The sequence below is a fragment of the Conger conger genome, chromosome 5 (assembly GCF_963514075.1).
Source record: "Conger conger chromosome 5, fConCon1.1, whole genome shotgun sequence".
Lineage (NCBI taxonomy): Eukaryota > Metazoa > Chordata > Actinopteri > Anguilliformes > Congridae > Conger > Conger conger.
The window spans coordinates 3593744-3619363 of record NC_083764.1 but is presented as its reverse complement, the minus strand read 5'-3'; the positions used below and the strand labels follow the sequence as shown (position 1 = coordinate 3619363).

Genomic DNA, 25620 nt, shown 5'->3' with positions numbered 1-25620 from the left:
GTAACACGCGTGTGTCCACCAGCCACCCTGGAGTGGAGAATAAAAATCTGGAAATATAGCGGCCCCCACCAGCGGTTTACAGGCGAGCTCTGAAGATGTTTCCCGCTCCTTTCTTCTGAGGATTGCAGTCACACCTCTCCCGTCTGGCTCCCGCTAGAGCGGTGCGTCCGATCCCCCACAATGCATCGCTGCGAGTCGCCCGCAGAGAATTGCAGATCGGCGTCTGAAACTAATGAGTTCTGCGGCTTCGTCTGTGTCTGAGAACGATCGCGTCGGCAGAATGAGCTGCACTCCGCACACGCAGGGCTCGGCCGTTTTGATGTGCGGACGATTTTCCCGCCACAAAGGATCGGGACGCGGCGGGCGGAGAGGCCCTGAGCCGCTGCACATCGCCCGCGTCTCACCGTCAGGCCTGAAGCGTTCGCTCCTTTTAAAGACAGTATCTCACAGGCCAGACAGGATTGGGTCTAATCTAATCTGATTGGAAAAACAAGCAGGAAATAAAGAAACTAAAGAAAATGGTGTCAGTGGCCTCCTAAATCAGCAGAAAAGTGAGCCAGGTGATGAACGCAGATCGTCTGCCGCTGTTGTTTGTCTGCAGTGGCTGAACCTGCTGTAGCTGTGATCTATGAACAGATCTGTGAACGGGCAGCTGGAGGTTCCACTGGGACAAGTGCAATGCTCCAGAGCAGTAAAAGAATTCAGGACTGAACTCTCTTTCTGTCCCCTCTCTCTCCCTCTCTCTCCCCCTCTCTCCCCCCCTCTCTCCCCCTCTCTCCCCCTCTCTCCCTCTGTACAGATTCAGGAGTGGGGTCCCTTTGACCTGGTCATCGGGGGAAGCCCCTGCAATGACCTCTCCATTGTAAATCCTGCTCGCAAAGGACTGTACGGTACGCTCGCTGCTTCAGTGTGTGTGTGAGTGTGTGTGTGTGTGTGTGTCTGCTCTGGTTCTGAGGTGTGTGTGTGTGTGTGTCCTCCAGAGGGGACGGGGCGCCTGTTCTTCGAGTTCTACCGGCTGCTCCACGAGGCCCGGCCCAAGGAGGGGGAGTCGCGGCCGTTCTTCTGGCTGTTCGAGAACGTGGTGGCCATGGGCGTCAGCGACAAGAGGGACATCTCCCGCTTCCTGGAGGTACGGACCGAGCGCCCTTACTGTGTGTGTGTGTGTGTGTGTGAGTGTGTGTGTGTGTGTGTGTGTGTGAGAGTGTGTGTCTGTGTATGCGTGTGTGTGTCTGTGAGTGTGTGTGTGTGTGAGAGAGTGTGTGTGTGAGTGTGTGAGTGTGTGTGAGAGAGAGAGAGAGAGTGTGAGTGTGTGAGTGTGAGTGTGTGTCTGTGTGTCTGTGTATGCGTGTGTGTGTCTGTGAGTGTGTGTGTGTGTGAGAGAGTGTGTGTGTGAGTGTGTGAGTGTGTGTGAGAGAGAGAGAGAGAGTGTGAGTGTGTGAGTGTGAGTGTGTGTCTGTGTGTCTGTGTATGCGTGTGTGTGTCTGTGAGTGTGTGTGTCTGTGTATGTGTGTGTGTGTGTTTCTGTGCGCGTGTATGTGTGAGAGAGAGTGTGTGTGAGAGAGAGTGTGTGTGAGAGAGAGTGTGAGTGTGAGAGAGTGTGAGTGTGTGTGTGTATGTGTGTGTTTCTGTGCGTGTGTCTGTGAGTGTGTGTGTGTGTTTATGTGTGTGTGTATCTGTGTGTGTGTGTGTGTGTGTGTGTGCGCGTGTGTGTTCCGCCTGTTCTGCCACCGGCCCTTTAAGAGGCGGTCCTCTGCTCCAGCTGCTGAGCTGGTGGGATTCAGGGGCTCCTGCGTCATCGCCGTGACGACGCAGGCTGGCCTCATTCCTGCCTCAGCGACCCCCGCTGTAAAACCCACTCATGTCTCAGCACCGCCACCTGGTGGTGGTGATGTTACTGCAGCCGGTCCTCTGAATTATTTTTTTCTTTTTGACTTCAGTCAGGGTTACTTACTTCAGTCATTGAGTACACACACACACACACACACACACACACACACACACACACATATACAGAGGTGTTATTAAATATGTTTATGGTGTCTTACACTGAATGCAACTGTTGTGTGAGCATGCACTGTGCTACTCCGTGTCGGCAGGTCGATAAATCAGCAGTATGAATTATCACATAGGTTTAATAATGTAAGTAAATAATGCATGTTCTGTTGTATCACTGGTACACAGTTATTCCGCAGGAAGGCGTTTTGGCCGGCCCGTTCGAGCTCACACATGGCTCTGATTAGCCGTGCGGTCACACTGGTTTCGTCCGCGTGCCACAGCGTCGGTTTGGGGATTATAACCGCTGATATCTGAGAAACGCCAGCTGTGCTGCTCCCAGCGTCCCGTTCTCACAGGGCTAGTGCGATAGGACAACTGCGATTCAGTGTACTATTGTGACCTAAGGTGTTGTTAAACAACAACTGTGTTGCAGCTGAGTTGGTCATAGATTGCTTCGTGTGACATTCCCTGCAATCTCTGTGCAACTTGGCTGGAACAAGTTGGGAGCAGTTCAACTTTCATGCAACCGACTGCATGCGATAACCAACCAGACGAGAGATATTGATCAGACGCGACTTGTCTGCGCGTAGCCTACTACGATAACGCTACTAGCTAGCTAAATTATAAACTATAACTGGCTACCTAATGTTACCTAAACGAACTGACGAACTATATGCCTATATACGCTAATAACGTTAACGAAATAGCTCAACTAAATACGTGGACCCTTGAAAAAGAGCATTCTCATCAAATTTTATGAAGGTTTGTACGGTCAATTAATTAACGGTCAGTTAATTCGTTAAAGTTTGACAGTTTCCTCCTCCAACTGGTTCTCAAGGTGGTCCAATAAAATGAAAGCACGTAACAAGGCTTTGCGTTTACTTGTTGGCAGTATTTTAGACATCGCGTAAATGTAACAAGCTAAATGTAACGTTAAGAGAAAACAAAAAACCTGAGCTAAATTTTGCCATCAAGACTTGATATTTGTATCTAACGGAATAAACGAATATACGGTGTAATATCCGAACGCATACTTGAGTCTGATCGTTGCGTGAAATTTAAATTGATTGCGAATTCATCTTTCGCTAAGCCACACCCTAGAATGCAGACTGGCCAATCACAGCGCAGCCAGGAACAAGCTCCGACAGGGGTCCGACACTTTCATGACAGCGCTCCATTGGCTCTCGTGCAGGCGTCTCAGATTTTCGTACTTTTCGACACTCGTTTTTGTGGACTATAAAATAGTTATGGTTAAACGTTGTGCCTGGGGCACTTGTAACACTGATACTCGTTTCCCAGAGAGGTTGGAGGGGGGTGTGCGTTTTTTCCCCTTCCCCAAACCAAAATCAAACCCTGACAAGGGTCGCCTGTGGATAAAACTTTGTGGACGTCCTCACTCTCAGCTGAACCCCTCAAGGATCGACAGGCACACTTTTGTGTGTAGGGTTAAAGTTTTGCCTTTACAGTAAAGTTACACTATTCGGTATTCCGTTATTTCAGGCTATAAATTGGGTTCGCTAACCTAATATATGAAGAATCAAAGGTGCTAGCAAGTAGCAAGCAAGCTTAGCGATAGCTGAGCTATCACGTAAACACAATCTGGATTCTATTTTTTGACAACATAAGACTAGCAGCTAGAAGTTGACTTTGTTATTCGTGATCCATCCAAACACCTAACGTTAATATGTTACAGACAAGCTATTGTGGTCGTTTTCTAGGTGACTACCTTCACTGTGTTGCCACAGTCCAACAATATAACCGAAATATCACCTCGTTAATTACAGCTAACGTTGCCTACTTATGGTTATGATACGCTAGCATACAAGGCTACTGGATGCAGTGTTATATGTGCTTAGTGCTTTTGCTTTGTAATAAAGACGATAATAGTGAATAGAGACCTACCCAGCTTTACATGAACAGTGTTGCTCCTTGATATCAGTGCCAGCCTCCGTCTCGATCAGCAGGTTATGTGGCAATTCACTTTTAGATTGGGATCTATAGGCTTTTGCCTCTATTTTGATCGCCTTATTATGTTCATTTTGTGTTGCCTGGATTTCCTGTATGTAGCCCTCAAAGGCGTACTGTAACCCCTTTCTGTCTCCTATCTGAAACCGCATCTGCTGCTTTGTAAAAGCACGACAGCAGTTCAGCTGGAAGAGCTGTCAACCGCGCCATGTTGAAACTGAAAGTTTGTCTGACTTAAACAATAACTAAGGGGGGCGGGGCTTAGGGAAAGGTCAATTGCCCCGTGTAACAGTGGAATTGCATAAAATGACATCACGAGCAACGAGTTGCCGCAAACAAAGTTGCGTGGAATTTGCATCGTGTATCGTCGCCTGTATTCGTGTTCAAAGCAGTATTCCGATAGAACTACGGTACATTCGTGACGTACTGTTTTTCGTATCAGATCATGAGTCGTGGTAGCCCTACACTCTCGGAAATAAAGTCTCAGCGAAGGTACATTTTTGTTCTCCAAGGATCAAATTTCACAAATTTACCCTGAAAGTACAGTAATGTTCTCTCTGGGTACAAATGATTATGTATTCCAAGCAAAGACGGAACAAATTCATTATATATTGCTGGCTGGGGGTACAATTCGTACCTTTATTTCTGAGGGTGTAGTACTCCAGTTGAGAGTGAGGTGGCGTAACTGGATCTGACCTTTGACCTCTGACCCCTCCTGCAGTGTAACCCCGTGATGATCGATGCGAAGGAGGTCTCCGCTGCGCACCGGGCGCGGTACTTCTGGGGGAACCTGCCCGGGATGAACAGGTTGGTTTCAGAACGGTGAGGGAAGCCTGGAGCCTCCAGAGGGGGGGGGAACTTCAACCCCCCTGCCCAGAAAACACCCCCGAACACACCCTAAACCCACCCCCTACCGCACCCTAAACCCTCCGCCACAACACCCCAAAACCATCCCCCTACCACACCCTAAACCCACCCCTACCACAGCCCTGAACCATCTCCGTACCACACCTAAAACTCACCCCAACCACACCCCTGAACCATCCCCCTAACACACCCCTAAACCGACCCCCTAACACACCCCTAAACCATCCTGCTACCACACATCCGAATCCACCACCCAGCGTGACCACTCTTCCTACCCTTCCCCCAAACTCACCCCCTACCATACCCTTAAGCCCTCCCCCTACCCCGACATCAGAGGTTGCTTTGAGCATTGCAGCACGAGCACAATTTGGCGTTTTAAAAATACTGCACTGGTCAGCCGTGAAGTTAGAAATAGAAGCAGTCCCTTGTGTGAGCGAGAGTGGAGGCTGTCGACTTGGCACCTGCCGTGTTTTCAGTCTGTTTTTTTGTTTTTTTGGTAGAAAATGCCAGAAATCTTGGCGGAATGTTGATGTGGTAATGAGAGGGGGCGGGTTTGAATCAGTTTCATGTCTTACTTGATCACAGTTTCTGGGAGCCTTTAAGCAGCAACACCCTCTATTGGAATTCTCTGGAGTGCTCTGGCAATGATGTAGTTTGCTGCATTGTGATGTCACAGTCTCTAGACCAAAATGGTTGACGGTTCAGGGAATTTTTCTGCATTGTGATGTCACAGAGGCTAGACAAAAAGGCAGACAGACAGCTCAGGGAATTTGCTGCATTGTGATGTCATGGGGTCTAGACAAAAGGCAGACAGCTCTGGGAATTTGCTGCATTGTGATGTCACAGAGGCTAGACAAAAGGCAGACAGACAGCTCAGGGACCAGGAGTTCTCAGTGAAGGTCAGATGATTTCTGCAGGCCAGACAAGAAATCCCTAAACCCCCACAGCAACTATAGGCTGCTTCAGTTCTTATACAAGACTGCCCTCTTGTGGCAGTATTAACTTCCTGCACAGACGCAATCCTAAATCCAATCCTTTTTGTCCATTACAATTAGTAGTACAAACAGGAAGGGGTAATTGGAGAGAGAGACATATAAGGAAACCTTGTACTGGTGTGCACATAAATTACAGGAGTTAATTATTACATGTGTGTGAAGTCATGGTGGAAGTTCCTTGAGGGTTACCATAAATCCTCACAGCTCTTGAGTGGATGGTGATTGAGATTACTCGGTCCTAAGGGTCCGATGTTGGTTAGATGGATGGGCCATTGATTTTCAGCGGGCTGAAGCCTCCACATCGGCCTTCTAAGCGTGTGTAGTTTTCAGTCCTGATTCCTTTAATCCGTTTAAACTGTACTGAACCCCTGACCTTCCCATTTGCCTCCAATTCCCACAATGCAGTGGGAAGCTGCTCTTTTATTTTTAGCATGATTAGGCTAAATCTAATCACAGCCCAAAGAGAAGTAATATCATACCACCTCTCTCCATCTTATTTCTCTCTCTCTCTACCCCATGCCCCCCCCCTCTCTCTCTGCAGACCCCTGACAGCCATGGTCAATGACAAACTGGATCTCCAAGATTGCCTGGAGCATGGAAGGACAGCCAAGGTGAGCCGTGTGCGCGTGTGCGCGCGTGTGTGTGTGTGTGTGTGTGTGTGCGCGTGTAAGATTGTGTTTGTTTGTGAGTGGGTGTGTGTGCATGCATGTGTGCCTGCAAGTGTGCATGCATGTGTATGTGTGGGTGTGTGTGTGTGTGTGTGTATGTGTGTGTACAAGTGAAGGGTGTTGATGATATTTTCTATCCTGTCATATCACTCAGTGTTCTGACCCATTGCCTTTCACAAGTTTCAAAGTTCAGAAAAATTCCAACTTTTAACTGAAGATTCCTGACACAAATTCCCACTTTAAAGATTCCTGAAAAATTCCCACTTTGACTGAGGAGTCCCCACTTTGTTTCATTGTTTGAATTTGGCCCAATTCCAGTTCACAGTAGAAGGTTACTTTAATAAAGCGTTAAAGCTTATGAGTTCCAGACAGAACTTGTGAAAGGATAGATATGGCGTTCTGGGCGGGAGGGATCCTGGTTCATTAGAAAGCTCTGGTTTGTCTTTGCAGTTCGGCAAAGTGAGAACCATCACCACTCGGTCTAATTCTATCAAGCAGGGCAAAGACCAGCACTTCCCCGTCTACATGAACGAAAAGGAGGACATATTGTGGTGTACCGAAATGGAACGGTAGGACCTCAGGCCCGCCACCAGGGGGCAGAAATTCCCCGCTGCCGTTTTTTGTGCATTTTCAGTCTGTCCACATTACATTATATTGCATTAGTTATTTAGCTGACTATTTTATCAAAAAGTGACTTGCAGTTGATTAGATTAAACAGGGATCTCAATATGGATATTATCCTGGATACATCAGGGCTTGAACCTTCCGAGGCCCAGTCATGTACCTTAGCCACTAGGCTACAGGCTGCCCCATATATAGCATGTGTAGTTTATTCTTATTTCCTCTTCATGTACTCTTTTGGCAGTTTCAGTGTAAGAGCTGATGATGTCTGAGTGTTGTGGCATAGCTGCACTGCTGGGATACCTCCCAGTGACCCTTTCCTCATACTGAAGTTAGCAGTGGTTTGCGGAGCAGTTCAGTCTAACTGCAGCCAGGCCTGTGTACAGTACTGTTCATTTATAAGGCAATCCAGATACGACTAGTTATCTGCTTGCAGGATTTAGTCTTTGTTGAGAGTGAGAATCTGTGAGATGGTGATGACAGGAAGACAAAATGGTGGACAGTGTGGCTTGCGTCTGACAGCTGAGGGTTGAGCCTCCATTTTAGGCTGCCACCTGTCTGGACTTTAGCGTGCCGTGGTTCCTCTGCAGTCAGGAACTGGGTTTGTTTTTCTCTCTCGCTCCTTCCCTCTCTTTCATTTTTCTCTCACTCCATCCCTCTACTCTTTTCTCCTTTGTCCTTCCCCTACTTCTCTCCAACCCAACATTCTCTCTCCCTCTCTCCCTCTTTCTCTCTGTCTCTCCCCTTTCCCTCTCCCTCTATCCTTTCTTTAGTCTGTCATCTTCCTGCCTGTCTTTCCTTCTTTCTCTCTCCTTTCTTCTTGCCGCATTCCTCTCTCTTTCCTTCCCTCTCCCTTCATTCTTCTCTCTCTCTCGGACAAAGAATGATCATTAATCAAGTAACTAAGGACTCTCTCTTCCCCTCTCTCTCTGTCTCTCTCTCTCTCTCTCTTTCTCTCTTTCTCTCTCTCTCTGTCTCAATTCAACTCAAAAAGCTTCATTGGCATATTTCAATATGTGTTGCCAAAGCTTTACAAAACACGTTACAGTGTGCGCACAGTAAACCACCATGCAGTGTCGTACATAAAATACATAAAATAATCATCATTAGACAGAGAATAATCATGAATAACGTAATAATTCTCTCTCTCTCTCTCTCTCTCAGGGTGTTTGGCTTTCCTGTACATTACACAGACGTCTCCAACATGAGCCGACTGGCCAGGCAAAGGCTGCTGGGAAGGTCATGGAGTGTCCCAGTCATCCGGCACCTGTTCGCCCCGCTCAAAGATTACTTTGCCTGCGTTTAACGGGCCGCGTTGCCCTCGGCGACACGAGGAAACAACACAAGAACTGTTATTTAAAACATGAAACAGCGTAAATACAAAAATGAAAAAAAAAAAAAAAAAAAATTTTACTCTTCTTGATTATTCAAACACATTTAAAAAAGTAGATGTTTTACGTTATTTCCTGAATTTTAAAAGTCATTCTTTTATCCTATTTAATTTTTTATGTCATGTTATTTTTTTAAATTGTTATTTTTTAGCAATGTTATCCAGTCGTTTGTTTTTTCTTTTCAGAATTGAGTTACGTGTGCAAGCTGTACTTAAGACAAAGCTTCATCTTACAGCACTGAGTTAACGAAAAACGTTTTTGGAAACCGATAAAAGCTGAAAAACAACGATCATTCTTAAGGTGCATATTATATACGTGTATACGCCGTATATACTCTATGTGGTGCATATATATGTGTGCTAATGGGAAAATCATTTCAGCTGAGTGGTGGTTTGGGTAGGGGTGCTACACTTCAGCGGATAGGGAGGGTGGTTTTTGGGTAGCGGGTGCTATAATTCAGTAACGCTCACTCAAACTTCCAGCTATTGAGCCTTCAATGAGCGAGCTACGTACCAACCAACCGCAGGAACGAAACTGCTCTTCTACACTGTCGAGACGATTCCGTCTTATGGAAACCCTTGGAATTGAGAAACAAGCAAACAAACAAGAAAAAAAAAATCAACCAACCATACACACACACACACACACACACATGCACACATACACGGACACACACGGACACACACACACACACACACACCACACTTACCAGTCCATTTACCTCTTGTTTACAGTTTATCTACACAGGTTTAAAGGTACTACTGTACAATGATGATGAAACAATAATGGTGCTTAAATAGATGACGAAAAACACGCTCTCATGTGGCCTTACAGAACGGACCGGGACGGGGCCGTGGGGAACGCCCTTAGAGGCTCCCGGCCCTGCTCGTCTTTTTCTACTCACTTTCTGTTTCTTCTTCTACAGTTTTTCATTTCTTGAATTTATAAAACTGCGCGACACTTCCATATAACGGAGTAATGCAATACGACTGTGGCTACAAAAAAAATAAAAACTAAAAAGAAGGGGGGATCCAGGTGACGTTGGCGTGGGGAGGGAGGGAGCGAGGGAGGGAGAAGAGAGGGGAAAGCCACTTGCAGTTTTTTTATTATTATTTTTTAAAATCTGCCGCAGCTTTTATACAAGAACTGTACTGGTGCTCAGACCTCCACTCCTTGGCCTTAGTGGCCCTCTCGGCCATATCCTGTGGCTGCACAAACCCGGGGCCCCCCAAGCCAGCCAACTGGGCAGCGCTGTTTTTTGTCATCCGTTGAAAACGAGAAAAAAAAATAAACTAACAAGAAAAAAAAAAACCTAAAAAAAAAAAAAAAACCTTGGGATCACAGACTGCGGTGAGCTGTGTGTTTTTTTACAGTTTCACCAGAAGGGTGGGGGAGTCATTTTACTGTACAACTGTGGAATGGGACAGGAAGTCAGGAGGGGAGGTCAGTGAGTCAGTGAGGAGGGGGGTGGGAGGGGTCAAAGGTGGTGCATTTTTCAGCCAATCGCGCACGACTCCTCTCTCTGGGCTCTTTCCGGTCGGCCATCTTTCTCCTCCCGTCTCCTTGCCTGACCCGGACGTCGGTCGAGGTCTGGCATCGTTAAACTCTCCTTCTCAGAGCTAGAATTCAGGAGGCTCCTGAACCCTTTTTCTCGAGCAAGAAAACGCGCGTCGGGAGGATCCACCGCTCCCCGCCCACCGCGTCTCGTAAGCGACGTGCGACGGCGTTCCGTTCGCGCCGATTCACATTTTCTCCGTCTCCCCATCTTCACTTTGCTAGCCTCTCCCGCGATGGCTGGAGTTAGGAGCAGGAAAAGGAGCAAGGACAGGAATAAGGAGGTGAAAGTTAAGCGGGTTGGAAAGAGCCCCCTCTCTCTCTCTCTCTCTCTTTCTCGCTCTCTCTTTCTCTCTTGCCCCCTCTACGTGCTACAATTCAGTCAGGTGCAAAAAAATCTGCAAACAGATATGGTGCGGTTTCTCATAGCTATTCTGCCTTCCTCCTGCAGCTGTGCGCTTGTGCGCTTCTTTCCTTTCATTCTGTCCTTTATTTCTCCCCTTTTCTCCTCTCCTCCTTTCATTTTCTTCCGTTCTGTCGTTCAAGGCGCTCCCTCTTCCTTCTGCCTGCGTTTGCCGTCTTTATGTTTCGAAATGTTTTTTTTTTTTTTTTTTACTTTGCGTTTGTTCGTTTTTTTTTATTGTTATTGTTTCCGATGTAAAATGTGACCATGTTAGGGCTGTGTCGTGGAGACGACAGACGACGGGAGGTTATGTGGAAAGGGGATGGGTGCGTGTGTGGGGTTTTACGTATTTTTATAGCCAGAAATGATGGAGAAATTTTAAGAATTAACGAATCTACCCCCCCCCCCCCCCCAGGATTCTGTCTGTTGTAGGTTAGAGCTTGTTGTGTTACAGGGGCCGCTCTGTGTGTGTGTGGGGGGGACCGGGGGTGGGGGCAGGGGCAGGCAGGAGACCCAAACGCTTCAGGTGCTACACCAGGCTCTGCCGCGCGAGACCAACTACATCCGCGCAGGACTGGCGATTCCATCCCCCCCTCCCCCTCCACGACAATGGAACAGTCCGAGTTCCTGTTCCTGTTCTCTGGGTATTTCAGTGCACAGGAGTAACGCATTACAGATTATCGCCTGCAATACAGTCAAATCTGTATGTGTTTTTTTTTTTTGTTTTGTTTTGTTTTGCGATGGTTTAATATTGGAGGGGGGGGGGCAGGACTGTGCTCTCCTATACGTCACAGAGGAATATCTGGGGTTCGGCAAGGACGAGAAAAAAAAAACCGAGCAGAATAGATAAATAATGGAAAGGAATTGCATTTTTAATCACGACGCTTCCTTTTTGGTGCAACTCGAGTGCAGAGAAACGACTTAATCCTTGGAAAGCCAATGTGATCACGGACCCCAGCCACAGGTCAATGGGTTTATACTGTAGTAGCCTCCATTGCACTGGATTGTATGTGAACTCTTCAACTTTTGTTAACCAGTCGATCCTTTCTCCTGTGGTCCATCTCCAGTATAATAATAATGGCGAGATTTTATTGTACATAAACCAGTTTGCCTGTTTGCCTGTTTTTTTTTTTTATTTGTTTTTTTTTTCAATTTGTTTTATTTTTGTTTTATGTCTTTTTAAATTACCTATGAGATGTACAAATATGATTCTTTGCTAATATATATCATGAAATTAGTAAAGCTTAGATAAAAACGAAAACGATGACAAGAGGTGATGAATTTGTATGAAAATAAGCTATGAAATTATGGAGTGAGTGATAGGCCGACTCCTGACTCGCCCTTTTGTATTTATGAATTGTTTTTAATGTCTGATTGAAAAGTGGTTTGTGATGAATTTGTGATCTTAACAATAACTTGTCGACAGCTTTAAAGAAGGAAAAATCTCAGCTTTAGCGCACAGCCCTACAAGCGCTATTTTTTTGTTTTTTTTTCGTTTCTTTACTTTTTTTATTTTATTAAAAAAAAAGACTAAAAAAGAGGGACTGTAGGTGTTTCATAAAGGTGCTAAACAATTTTATCTTAAAAAAGAAAAATATATTGTTAGGAAGAAAAATCAACTTGTCTTGACAATGACTGTTTTTAAGTTCTCGTAGTAATGGAAAAAAAAAAAAAAGCACTATAATTTTACTCTTATATGAATATATTAACAAAGGCATTTTAACTTTGTACTTGAAAAAAAATAATAAAAAAATAAAAAATGGACAGATTCATGTGTTTTAGCCTAGACATTGCTGTAGTCGGTGCTTACTTATCTGTGGGAAAAAAAATCATGTATTCATTGGAAATTAGAGATACATTTGGTAATAACATTTACTGTCACATATGTACTTGCTTGGTTTCCCCGGCCTCCACCACTCTTCCCGACATTCCATGCAGAAGACCCATCATCCCCGTTTATTTCCGTCGTTCGTTTTCGTTTCGTTTTTTGGACTTGTAATTTTTCTTTTTTGTTTTTTTTGTTTTTTGTTTTTTTTCTCGAGCCGTCGCTTTGGTATTTATTGACAACAATAATGTACATTTGACAGTCTCTTTATAACAGGTCAGTTTCTGGATATATCGCTCAGTGATTACTGTTGTACTTCTGTGTAACTCTTTTTGGTGACATAGCTGTTGATGGATTATACTCTTCTCGAGGTCAGTGCGTACCGCCCCATGTAGCAGTCACATCACTCCACTCTCCTCCCCTTTCTTTTCCGTGCCCAGAAAGAAGAACTCCTCCTTTCCTATGTAACTTGTGCTGGAGAACACTTGAATAAATGTACTGTTTTTGTGCAAAAAAAAAAAAGTTTTGTGTCCTTCATTTTCACTTTTCCTCTAGGAATAGAATAGTTTTTTTTGTGATAATTCTCGACAGTGTGCTTTTGGTTTTATCTTAACATTTTGCATTTATTTTAGACACTGGTGGCACATTTGTCCCCCCCCCTTTGATCATGTAAAACATGACTACTGTCTTCTTGAAGGAGCATTTCTTAAAAACTACTAGGGGAACGATTTCTCCTTGGCTTTGAATGCACTGAGAGAAAATGTTCTCTTAGTATTTGTAACCATATCCCCCACAAAAATAATAATAAAAAAATATAGCTTTTTTATAACCTTGCAGTAAACGAACAGCAAAATAAATTCTAACAACACTTTTACAGCTTTCCAGCTATGTCGTAAACAGATCGAGATCATGCTCGTATTAGAAAAGGATAAAAACGCGGGAACTTTCCACCATCTTAAAAAAAAAAGGCTGAGAAACTTTAGTTTTCTCTTCACGTGTTCTAAAGATCCTCTGCTAAAATGGTGAAATGGAGACATACTGTCGGTTAATGATGATGAAGGACAGGACGACCCTCAGTCTCATCCAAAGAAAACAGCCTTTTCCCATATTTTCAGGAGCCTGGATGAGGCGGATGAACTTTTGGAATCCCTGGAATGTCGCTGCGTTTCTGATTTATTGCTGCTTGCATTTCTGATGCACTATTATACTATTATCTCTCTAAAACTATTTGCAGACAAAGGGAGATGATTCTTCTGCATATCTCTGTGGACTATGGTTTAGAGAACCTGCATATTTATTTTGATTTCACTTAATCCAGAATATTGAAATAGAAAAACAAATCGATTGAACTGTCAAATATGTTCACAATATCTTCCAGAAATTCCACATATTACCAATATATTGCAATATATTTCATTATGAGTCTGTGTAAAGCTATGCAGATCTTGTAATTGAGTCTGGAAATGGCTGAAAGTCGATTTAGTGATCAGAACTCGGGACTGGAAGACGTCCTTCAAATGCTAGACCACTGTTGTGCCTTTGAATACAGGTGCACAGGTGAGACAGGTGTAACTCCAGCTGAATTAACACATTGTTACACACTCAATCCTGAGGTCCAACTGTATCAGATGTATTTTTCCCTACCATAATCGCAACAGTTCTGTGCTAGCAATTATTCTTAGAGGTACAATAGGTCATTTCGGACTCCTAACGGTCAAGAGAGGAATTGCAGCAACAAACATCTTCAAACCACGACGCTGTTCATCAATTTTTATTTTTATAGCGCTTTTAACAAAGAGCCCCCACACCATTGGCTGTGGCAATTAGAACCAATTTTCAACCAATGAGCTTGAATTATTGTACAGCTGTACAATGTTTTGGTACTTCAACTGTATATTTTGAAACCCGAATTTAAGGACTATAAATACAGGCAGAGCGTGAGCCTTTTTCAATGATAGGAAAGGATTTACAAGGGTCTTGTAACATTGTTTTAACACAGAAATATTACATATTGTACCTTTAAAAAAAAACTTTATCATCGCAATCCTAATTGCAGAAAGTGTGTTTACCTGATCACTGAAACAAAGCTAATTTTTAAAAGCGGAGTGACAGAGCAAATGACAACGAGCCACACCTTTTATTATGGAAAAAGTGAAAGTTCAAATTTAGCCTACGTTAAGAAATCAAACAGGGTTTCACTAATCGTAATCGATCCGGTTACCTATAGCTACTTGCTGTGACAAACAGCAGTTTATACGGTTGGACCCCACGACCTAGTTTGAAAATCGCATGACAGAATGAACGAGTGAAACTGACCATATGGTAAGTAGCCCTGGGGCTGTCTGCTCTGGATTGATTTATGATTATACTGTCAATGACTTAACAACGGGCCTAAAAATGAGGTACCAGTCTTAAACCGCACACACCGCAAAGAGCACCTGCTCCGGAGCCGAACTGAGACACTACTGGAGCTCGCGCGTGTGGTTGTAACCGTCGCCTTCGAGAACCACCGTTGCTGATATCAGTGGTAACCAGTCCAAAAGCTTATCAAAGATTTTGAGATTTCATTAATCTGAACCAATCGTCCATATGTTTTTGTTTGTAGGTCGACCCTTATTCTGATGTGTTTTCGGCGGTATTTTGTTGGCAAAAATTTACCATTTTCATTTGAAATGTTCTGTTGAGACGTCTCCATCCATAACCGTCTACTTTTAATCAGGGTGAAATGACCGCTTCCATTTCAACTTCAATTTATATATACCCATGGGCCCTGCCAATGGTACAACCCCCGATGAACAGACACGCCCCGGCTGTCCTGGTATTGGTCAGTGGTGGCGTCCCACGTGAAGAGACCGTCAGTCATTGGTGGATTTCCCTGTCGCCCGGTCTGGATGTTGTGGGAAGCGCCGGCGGTCCTTAGCCAAGCCGAGTGGTAGCATCTGCAATTTTCACCGTGCCAGCTGCCATCGGAGTGCACAGTGTGTGGTATCTTTAAACGTGGCAAAAGAAGGCATTGGACATAGGATAAATAAGGTATGTGACCGATGTCGTTTTGTGCAATTTGCCTTGACATAATTCTCTTGTGCGCAACGCGAGTTGTTTTATTTAAAGGCATTGCTGTAACCTTGTCAATTAAATACACGTAAACCAGACAGCTAACGCGACCACCCCAACGCTTGAGTGTGGTACATGCAATGCTACTCATCATATTTGCTAGCAGTTACCTCTTGTCGAACCCACCGTCTGTGACCCTCTTCTACGAAGGCGATTTAACGTGGTTAACTGTTGCTAGTAAATGGGTGGATGAGTATCCAGCCCCGACCAGAGGCATCTAAATTGCCCATAAAACCGCGGCAGACGATGTAATAAATAAAGGTGTCAACTGGCCTCATAATTCTCCACCATCACACATCACGGTACACGGATGAACTGTTTTCTGATTAAAAAAATTTATCTGCAAGAAGATTGATGTGCTGCGCAGTTAACATTTTTATCTTTTATTTGCCTCTGGGGTGTGATAGCGTGTTGAATGGGTGTAACTGGCACCGTGATGTGCTGTTCATTTTACCGGAGATAATCAGGCTGCTGTGCTTCATTGAGGGGTGTCGCGCTTCACGTATCACGGCTCCTTGGTGCCTTTCTTTGTGTCATACGCGAGGGAAGGATGCCGGTTTCACGTTAAGGGCTTTAAGCGTTTTGCAGATGCCGGTGACAGTGGCGCTAACCCAACGTGGGAAATTCATCTATATTTGGGAGGGGGAGCCTTAAGCTTAGGGGCTGTACGGTCTGCAAGGCTGCTTGTAAGACATGTTGCTGGGGATGCTGTGTACGGAACCGTCTTTTACAAACAGAAAAGGGGTTGAGTTTCATTGTTGGGGCGTATTGTGTGGGACGTCTATGGACAAGCACCAACGTAAACGCCGGCAGAAGCACATTAATTTCGGTTTAGCTGTGGGGATTTGGAGCTGGTATATATTCTCAGCAAATTATTAATATGTTGGGAACGGCTATGAACGCTCGCTGAATATGAATATAATTTATTTCGGGTTGCAATTTGAATTAAGATGGAATTGTTTTGCGGGGAATTGCACCTTTTAATACTCGTGATGTCACGCAGTCCTCGTTTTCATAAATATTTGAATCCAAGTGGCGACCATTACGTAAAGGATCGTAGCCGGGAGTCGCCGAAATCATAATTCAAATATAGACCAAGTACGTGTAAGCCTGCAATTAAATTATTTCTGGGCGTGTCAATTCGTAGAGGGAATTGGGTGGTTTGTTCACAGATTTACCACTACTGCTGTCTAAATGCAAATAATTTGAAAAGTTTCTGTTATACTTATTCGCCCATTGTAATCATTTTCTCTCGCGTTGCTCAGTTTTGTCCAAACAGAATGCTTGTGCCCTAGTTTTCCTCATGATTTATTCATGCGAGGGCCCGGAGGAGAGGCGAGGGTTCCCTGAAGCACAAAGGGGCGAGTTTCGTGCATGAATTACTCTTATTGTCAGAGACCACACGTCTAATCCGGAGTTACGTTATAGAGGGCACCGCTCGTCCAAACATTTGCTCTGTTTTTTAATGGTTACCCCCACACTCCCCTGAACGAACACGTTCCGTTGAAATTATTTGGAGATGAGACAGCGGTTTCTTTGGCGTGTGAGCGACTCGGACCCGGGCCGTGGAAAAGGATCTGCAGTTCCGTGACTGTGACACTTTACGAAAGGCTGAGTTATGACTTCCCCCCTCCGGGTTTTTTTTTTACTTGAGGCGGAGAGACTGAAGGATGCAGTCAAGTTTCTGGCGGCAGCTGTCTTCTTTTATCACAGTTCATTTAAATTGTGCATGAATACACACACACGCGCGCACACACACCCTTCTGCTGTGTCACTGTCAGCGCGCATCGCTGCATTGAGTTAGACGCACAGTCGTTATAACCGCGAGCGTCGTGGTTGAGGGACCGTCTTGCGGAGTTCGGCCATGATGCCGGGGCGTCCGTGTCTTCCTTCGCCTGCAGACACACCCTTTCCTGCGGCTGTGGCGTGTGCCACTCCCCTTGGTTGCGGGAGCATCGATAGTGTTGGTCGGTGGTGCCCGTAGGTGCCGAGCCAGCCTCGGTTTGCGCTTTTCGTTTGGGAACAAAATGGAGTTGGGTTTTGTGAGGGGGGACATTATTCTCATGCTCTTCTCTCCAGGAGGTCTCCTTGTCCAGTTAGGCGGAAGCAAAGGGGACTTTTGTAGTTAGGCATCCATTGTTGGATGTTATTGTATTGTGTACAATACAAGGGAATTAAAGACAATGCTCTCCAATGTAGCTGGGAAAACAAATAGTTTCACCAGGTTTTGATGTTCAAACAAAGAATCAACAGTATTGTTAGTGTAAGAAAGAGCTTTTAATTAAGATTAAGTAAGCATGCACAGCAGGATGCACACACACACACACACACACGCACACACGCACACACACACACACACGCACACACACTCACACACACACACACACACACACACACACACACTCACACACACTCGCATGCACGCACGCACACACACACACACACACACACACACTCACTATTGCTCTAAATTCTCTACAGACACCTTAACCACTAGGCTACAGGCACCTTAGCCACTATAGGTATCCTAATGACATCTGTGAGTGAAATTTACTTTTCACTTCAACCTTACATTCATGACACGGTGATGAGGAGCGGCCTCACGCCCTTCACTGGAGAGTTTCCTGTGGCCCCTGGCAGAGTGGTTCCCTGTGGCCCCTGGCAGAGTGGTTTCCTGTGGCCCCGTGGCAGAGTGGTTCCCTGTGGCCCCTGGCAGAGTGGTTCCTTGTGGCCCCTGGCAGAGTGGTTCCCTGTGGCCCCTGGCAGAGTGGTTCCCTGTGGCCCCTGGCAGAGTGGTTCCCTGTGGCCTCTGGCAGAGTGGTTCCCTGTGGCCCCTGGCAGAGTGGTTCCCTGCGGCCTGTGGCAGAGTGGTTCCCTGTGGCCTGTGGCAGAGTGGTTCCCTGTGGCCCCTGGCAGAGTGGTTTCCTGTGGCCCCGTGGCAGAGTGGTTCCCTGTGGCCCCTGGCAGAGTGGTTCCCTGTGGCCCCTGGCAGAGTGGTTCCCTGTGGCCCCTGGCAGAGTGGTTCCCTGTGGCCCCGTGGCAGAGTGGTTCCCTGTGGCCCCTGGCAGAGTGGTTCCCTGTGGCCCCTGGCAGAGTGGTTTCCTGTGGCCCCGTGGCAGAGTGGTTCCCTGTGGCCCCTGGCAGAGTGGTTCCCTGTGGCCCCTGGCAGAGTGGTTCCCTGTGGCCCCTGGCAGAGTGGTTCCTTGTGGCCCCTGGCAGAGTGGTTCCCTGTGGCCCCTGGCAGAGTGGTTCCCTGTGGCCCCTGGCAGAGTGGTTCCCTGTGGCCCCTGGCAGAGTGGTTCCCTGTGGCCCCTGGCAGAGTGGTTCTCCCGCTCACACAGTTTGGTCATTGTGTGCGCTCTTACTGTAAACTCAGTGCTGCACTGTGTGGGCTTATGTGTGCTTTTAATAACCCCGCATTCCCTGTGCAGAGAGCGTTTCCCGGGGCAACCCCAGGCCATGTGTGTGTGTCTGTGTGTGTGTGTGTGTTTGGGATTACACACCACGGTACACAGAGGGAGGGTTGTTACCCTGGGGAGCGGGGACTGGAATGGGCTGAGTGGAAAAATGAAATTTGATCCCTTAAATATCCACAACATTATTGGGGTGTGGCATCACAGGTGGATACAGAGGAGAGGCTGCAGGTTTAACTCCAGCCCTAGAGGGGGCAGAGCGTCTGCAGGTTTAACTCCAGTCCTGGAGGGCTCCAGTGTCTGCAGGTTTAACTCCAGTCCTGGAGGGCCGCAGTGTCTGCAGGTCTAACTCCAGTCCTGGAGGGCCGCAGTGTCTGCAGGTCTAACTCCAGTCCTGGAGGGCTGCAGTGTCTGCAGGTTTAACTCCAGTCCTGGAGGGCCGCAGTGTCTGCAGGTTTAACTCCAGTCCTGGAGGGCCGCAGTGTCTGCAGGTCTAACTCCAGTCCTGGAGGGGGCGCTGTGTCTGCAGGTTTAACTCCAGTCCTGGAGGGCCGCAGTGTCTGCAGGTTTAACTCCAGTCCTGGAGGGCCGCAGTGTCTGCAGGTTTAACTCCAGTCCTGGAGGGCCGCAGTGTCTGCAGGTCTAACTCCAGTCCTGGAGGGCCGCAGTGTCTGCAGGTTTAACTCCAGTCCTGGAGGGCCGCAGTGTCTGCAGGTTTAACTCCAGTCCTGGAGGGCCGCAGTGTCTGCAGGTTTAACTCCAGTCCTGGAGGGCCGCAGTGTCTGCAGGTCTAACTCCAGTCCTGGAGGGGGCGCTGTGTCTGCAGGTTTAACTCCAGTCCTGGAGGGCCGCAGTGTCTGCAGGTTTAACTCCAGTCCTGGAGGGCCGCAGTGTCTGCAGGTTTAACTCCAGTCCTGGAGGGCCGCAGTGTCTGCAGGTCTAACTCCAGTCCTGGAGGGCCGCAGTGTCTGCAGGTTTAACTCCAGTCCTGGAGGGCCGCAGTGTCTGCAGGCTTAACTCCAGTCCTGGGGGGCCGCAGTGTCTGCAGGTTTAACTCCAGTCCTGGAGGGCCGCAGTGTCTGCAGGTTTAACTCCAGTCCTGGAGGGCCGCAGTGTCTGCAGGTTTAACTCCAGTCCTGGAGGGCCGCAGTGTCTGCAGGTCTAACTCCAGTCCTGGAGGGCCGCAGTGTCTGCAGGTTTAACTCCAGTCCTGGAGGGCCGCAGTGTCTGCAGGTTTAACTCCAGTCCTGGAGGGCCGCAGTGTCTGCAGGTTTAACTCCAGTCCTGGAGGGCCGCAGTGTCTGCAGGTCTAACTCCAGTCCTGGAGGGCCGCAGTGTCTGCAGGTTTAACTCCAGTCCTGGAGGGCCGCAGTGTCTGCAGGTCTAACTCCAGTCCTGGAGGGCCGCAGTGTCTGCAGGTCTAACTCCAGTCCTGGAGGGCCGCTGTGTCTGCAGGTTTAACTCCAGTCCTGGAGGGCCGCAGTGTCTGCGGGCTTAACTCCAGTCCTGGAGGGCCGCAGTGTCTGCAGGTCTAACTCCAGTCCTGGAGGGCCGCAGTGTCTGCAGGTTTAACTCCAGTCCTGGAGGGCCGCAGCGTCTGCAGGTTTAACTCCAGTCCTGGAGGGCCGCAGTGTCTGCAGGTTTAACTCCAGCACTTAAGTAATGGATGTACTTTAAGAATCCTTAAGCGCTGGATAAATTCCCATTTGAAGGGGAACCTCTCTTGAAAATTAGTTTTTGCTTGTAAATGGATCCATCCACTCATAATCTGGTTTAAAACACACCAATTAAAAGGTTCTCATCTTGTGCCAGTCTTCCACCACGGAAAACTTGTTCCAGCTGTGATGTGAGTCACATCGCTGTGGAAACCGCGCCCCACTCTGAGAGTGATGGGTCACTGAGACAGAGCTCGCCCCCCCCCCCACTGAAACAGAGCGGGGAGTGACATCACCAGCAGGCTGGATTACAGCTCTGGAAGGCGTGTGCTGAGGTTCAGTGGCACAGAGAGGGCCTGTAATCTGGAGGCGGTTAATCATTCACCAGCCCTGCAGAGCTCCTTCTGGTCCCTGTCTGCCTGGATTATGGCCCCTGAGTCCGAGGGGTCCTGTGTATGTCCCCGTTCTGCAGTGTGGCGGTTTAGCGCCGTCTTATTTAAAGCACCGGGAATAACCTTCCACTTTCTGCACATTGGTTCCAAAAGATATTTTTCATTATTCTTTCTGGAAGATGCCTGCTAGGAGCCATCTCCTCCTATCCCCTTGTTCTTGGCCTGATCCAGGAATCAGTTAAGATCTTTTAGGTTAGGAGGCTCCCAAGTTTTGAGCCAAAAAACATGCGCACGTCGTGTGGGGGAGTGTGTTTCTGGAACACGTGAAGTGATTGACCTGTGGGTGCACCTCTCCTCATCTGACACACATCTGCCACGTCTCAACCTGCCGTGGCTTCGCACCGGCGTTTGGAGGAGCAAGGGCTCAGGTTTTTTTTTACTTCCCCAGGTTCTCTTTTCTTTTCTCTATTCAGTAATTAACTGAACAAATACTGACTGAAAGGGCGGGTGAACACACCTGACTCCCAGGTAAAGGGAGGGTGAACACACCTGACTCCCAGGTAAAGGGAGGGTGAACACACCTGACTCCCAGGTAAAGGGCGGGTGAACACACCTGACTCCCAGGTAAAGGGAGAGTGAACACACCTGACTCCCAGGTAAAGGGAGGGTGGACAACCAGCAGTTCTATGATCCCTGACACAAGCCATTTAGGAGCTCCTGTGTGGGAGCGTTGAGTCACAGATGGGGAATGAGTTCCACACAGTTATTCATTGAGAATCCTTCATATTTATAGATGCGTGTTTTGGTGGGAACATTTATAACATTTAATATTGCCTATATTATTAAAGGTGTCAGTTCGCATGGTGTTTTGCGGTTTATCACTGGCACTCTGCTGAGGGATCGTGTTTTCCACACGGTGTCTAATGCTAAGGGGATCAGATTCCACGCTACATGTGCTAATGACCGGATTTGGAGCCAGGGAACGTGCTACGAGCTCTCCCAGTTTGGGATGGCGCTGGATTAAAGGATGAGCGCTTCCAGGTGCGGATTCCCTGATGAATTCCTGTAAAGTCACAGCTGAAGAACGCCAGATGGCGGAGTCTAGCATGGCGTGGCGAATCTCAGAATATGGAAATAATCTGTCGTCTGCACATCAAGGGATGAATGCCGTTTTTACACTGCGTTCTGTGATTTCATGAACGCCTGACGGACTGTACGTCTCCCTTTAAGGAAGCGTTCGGCCATCGTGTTGAGGGCAGGGTGGGGCAGGTTTTGAACCTTGGGCCACAGGGGACGACACTCACTACGAGACCGTAGACTGCAGAAAAGTTTGGATCAAGCGTCTGCGATTGGCCAATTTAAGTTCCATGGGCTTAAGAAAAGCACTTTGACAATCCGGACGACACTCTTCGCAAAAAGAGTAGGGCGTTCCCCGGTGTCACATGCTGTCACATGCGAAATGGCAGATGACATACCCAGGAGACTATTCACCGAACTGTACGGTTCATCAGTGTGGACGTCACGTCATTATGGGTATAGTTATGGTTGTGGTTCTTGGTGTGGACGGTCACATGGTTATGGTTATGGTTATAGTTGTGGTTCTTGGTGTGGACGCTCACATGATTATAGTTATGGTTATAGTTCTGGTTCTTGGTGTGGACGGTCACATGGTTTGGTTATGGTTATAGTTGTGGTTCTTGGTGTGGACGGTCACATGGTTATGGTTATAGTTGTGGTTCTTGGTGTGGATGGTCACATGGTTATGGTTATGATTATAGTTGTGGTTCTTGGTGTGGACGGTCACATGGTTATGGTTATGGTTATAGTTGTGGTTCTTGGTGTGGACGGTCACATGGTTATGGTTATGGTTATAGTTGTGGTTCTTGGTGTGGATACTCACATTGTTATCGTTACGGTTATAGTTCTTGGTGTGGACGGTCACATGGTTATGGTTATGGTTATAGTTGTGGTTCATCAGTGTGGATACTCACATGGTTATAGTTATGGTTATAGTTGTGGTTCTTGGTGTGGACGGTCACATGGTTATGGTTATGGTTATGGTTATAGTTGTGGTTCTTGGTGTGGACGGGCCCGTGTCAGACCAGAAGGCCAACCTTTTCCAGATGGTCTCTCTCTCAGGGTTATTCCGAGAGCAGTCCTGTGCTTCCTCCTCTATAAACGCAGGAAGCCGGCCCGGTGGGTGTTTCTTCCTGAGGAATTCTCCTTCCTGTAGGAGGGGTTTGGCACCCCCAGGTGTGAAGTCACGGCCGGTGAGGTGATGTTGACGTTGGCTTCTCTCAGTCTGGTTTCCTCCTGGTCTGGCTAAAGAGTGAAGCAGTTCAAGCAGACGCATAATTTTTGTCCTCTCGGGTGGAGTACATTTTGTTACGTGTCTGCTGGTTTTGTCTTAAGTGTGCAGAGTAAACGGGGAATATCTGCATGTGGTCAGCAGTTTCTGGGCACTCAGGAAACCCAGCGGAGTCGCTGCTATTGAGCGATTAGGGCCACGGTTGTGTGATAGCATGCCAGATGCATCCCGCTTTCACCAGGAGACGCTATGGCCAATCACGCATCGCACTGTGGGACTCCTGTCCAATCAGATTTGAGGATTATTTGGTTTCCCAGGGCACCGTTGGCCTGTCAGCAGCAGCAGTTTTCATGCTGGTCCACTAACCGGACACCATCTTCTTTTCCAACATTCTGTTCTCGTTATCCCAAAGAACACAATGCCTTACCTCATGCCTGTCGGTGCGTTTGTCTAGTTCTGCCAGCCTTCCTGTCTGTTAAAAGTGCAGAAGAGATGTCATTTCGCTTTTTTGCGTACTGGTTAGCCGACTGTTGTTGGCTTGCCAGATGTTTTTGTACAGTAGAGAAGTGTGTTTGCAGTTCAAAGATCCTTCCTGTTTTTCTGATTAAAAGTCAGATCCGTCTTACAGTGGTGTTTCTTAAGTTATATGCAGCCTATAAATAAAAAGCCTTTTTTTCCCCCTGTGAATTGTTTCTCTGTTTGTTGCTTGTTTTTGGGTGTGGTATTTTGAGTTGGGTATCTTGTCTGACAGTAGGAGATCTTGGGTCCGGCTGAAGGCTCCAGCAGTTGTTTCCTCTGACTCATCCGTATCCTGGCAGAGAGAGCGAAGAGAGAGGGTTTCTGCGCTCACAGCTCGACCCTCTGCTCGGTGACTTGGGGCCTGGTCACCACAACCGCCATTTTCGCGATTTTGGCCCGACCCTGAGGAAAGTTCTGGTAGCCCTCATTCCTGGCGACCCATGGGAAGCTGGAAAACTGTTCCTGGAATCCTCCCGGAATGTGTTTGGGCTCCGTCTTGCTCCCGACCTCGTATAAACACTTTATAAACCCACTGGAGCTGGGATGTAATGCGGCCCAGAAACCAGAAACGCTTTTTCCCTTCTTCTGTCCGCCTACCAAAACAAACCCATAACTAAAGCTGCAATTACACAACTTATGTCAACTTATGGCTCATGTACTGGACTGTACTGCTCTCAATTTCTGCCCACAAAACATCCCTTTCATCTTCATACTAATAATAATAATTTGTTATCTAGCTGATGCTTTTATTCAAAGCAACTTATAGTTGATTGGACTAAGCAGGGGTCCGTACCCCTTGGATCAGTGTTGCAGGGTTAAGGGCTTTGCTCAAGGGCCCAACAACTGTGTACGGATCTAATCATGGCTACACTGGGACTTGAGCCACCAACCTTAGTCATGTACCTTAGCCGATAGGCTACAGGCCGCGCCCATTAGCACCATACTCATGAGATGGTGCTAATTCCTGTTTCCAACTTCACTGCAGATGACACGGTGACACCGTTTAAACTGAAATCCGCGCTGGGGTATGAGATAGGCAGAGTGGTTTATGAGGTAATGGTGTTACCACTTAGCTGTGCGAATACACATTGGCCTACACCCAATTAAAAGTTCATGTGATTGCGCTGACTCTATTGTTACTCAGAACAGGTCCATGTTAAATCCTCTCACACTGTTCTGGGTTCACACGAACAGAAGTGCTTCTATTCTCTGTGTTTCTGCTACAGTTTTTAAAAATATAATTCTTTGAATAATTGAGTGGACTGACATTATTGTGGGAAGCACTCTAAAAGGAAAAAGGGAAAGTTTCCCCGTTTTATTTATTGATGTGCCAGACATGGTGGCTCATTTTTGGTAAAGGACTGTGTCGCAGGTGCTGTGTGTCCCAGTCAGTGTTGCAGAGCGAAGGATTGTTTGTCTTTCTCAGGAACATTACAAACGAGAGCCGCTGGAATTCTGTGTAAAATGTCAGCCTCATCTATTGATGATGATTATTACTGTGTGATTGCAGATCCCTTTGCTGTGTTTACGTTTCATAGTTTCATAGTTTCATGCACTGGAGGAGGGGTTGTGATTTATCAACATTCAGTCTTGGGAACCGTTGAATATGAGATTGTTGAAAATGTTTACGTGTACTCATGGTGTGCATGTGTGTGTGTGTGTGTGCGTGCGTGTGTGTATGTGTGTGCGTGCGTGTGTGCGTGCGTGTGTGTGTGCGTGCGTGCGTGCGTGTGTGTGCGTGTGTGTGTGTCTGTGTGCGTATGCGTGTGCGTGCGTGTGTGTGTGTGTGTGTGCGTGTGTGTGCGTGTGTGTGTGTATGCGTATGCGTGTGCGTGCGTGTGTGTGTGTATGCGTGTGCGTGTGCTTGCTTGTGTGTGCGTATGCGTGTGCGTGCGTGCGTGCATGCGTGTGTGTGCGTATGTGTGTGTGTGTGTG

General features: G+C 47.1%; 2 protein-coding genes across 9 annotated transcripts in view; both read left to right on the top strand.

Annotated features, from left to right (window-relative positions):
- The window catches only part of dnmt3ab (DNA (cytosine-5-)-methyltransferase 3 alpha b), a 175975-nt gene extending 163169 nt beyond the window's left edge, over nucleotides 1-12806 (top strand). For 5 of the 8 annotated variants that reach the window (XM_061240976.1, XM_061240978.1, XM_061240973.1 and 2 more), the window contains 6 exons: nucleotides 800-890; nucleotides 981-1129; nucleotides 4682-4782; nucleotides 6364-6433; nucleotides 6941-7059; nucleotides 8276-12806. In XM_061240976.1, coding sequence (XP_061096960.1) covers nucleotides 800-890; nucleotides 981-1129; nucleotides 4682-4782; nucleotides 6364-6433; nucleotides 6941-7059; nucleotides 8276-8417 — 672 coding nt within the window. In that variant the 3' untranslated portion in view covers nucleotides 8418-12806. The remainder of the gene's footprint in view (nucleotides 1-799; nucleotides 891-980; nucleotides 1130-4681; nucleotides 4783-6363; nucleotides 6434-6940; nucleotides 7060-8275) is intronic. The other 3 variants (XM_061240977.1, XM_061240974.1, XM_061240975.1) reach the window with 3 other exon arrangements.
- A 2392-nt stretch (nucleotides 12807-15198) lies between these two features.
- dpysl5a (dihydropyrimidinase like 5a) overlaps nucleotides 15199-25620 on the top strand; it is a 42410-nt gene continuing 31988 nt past the window's right edge. Inside the window, 1 exon segment of the mRNA XM_061241864.1 lies at nucleotides 15199-15317. The gene's annotated coding sequence lies outside the window, so the exon portion shown is untranslated.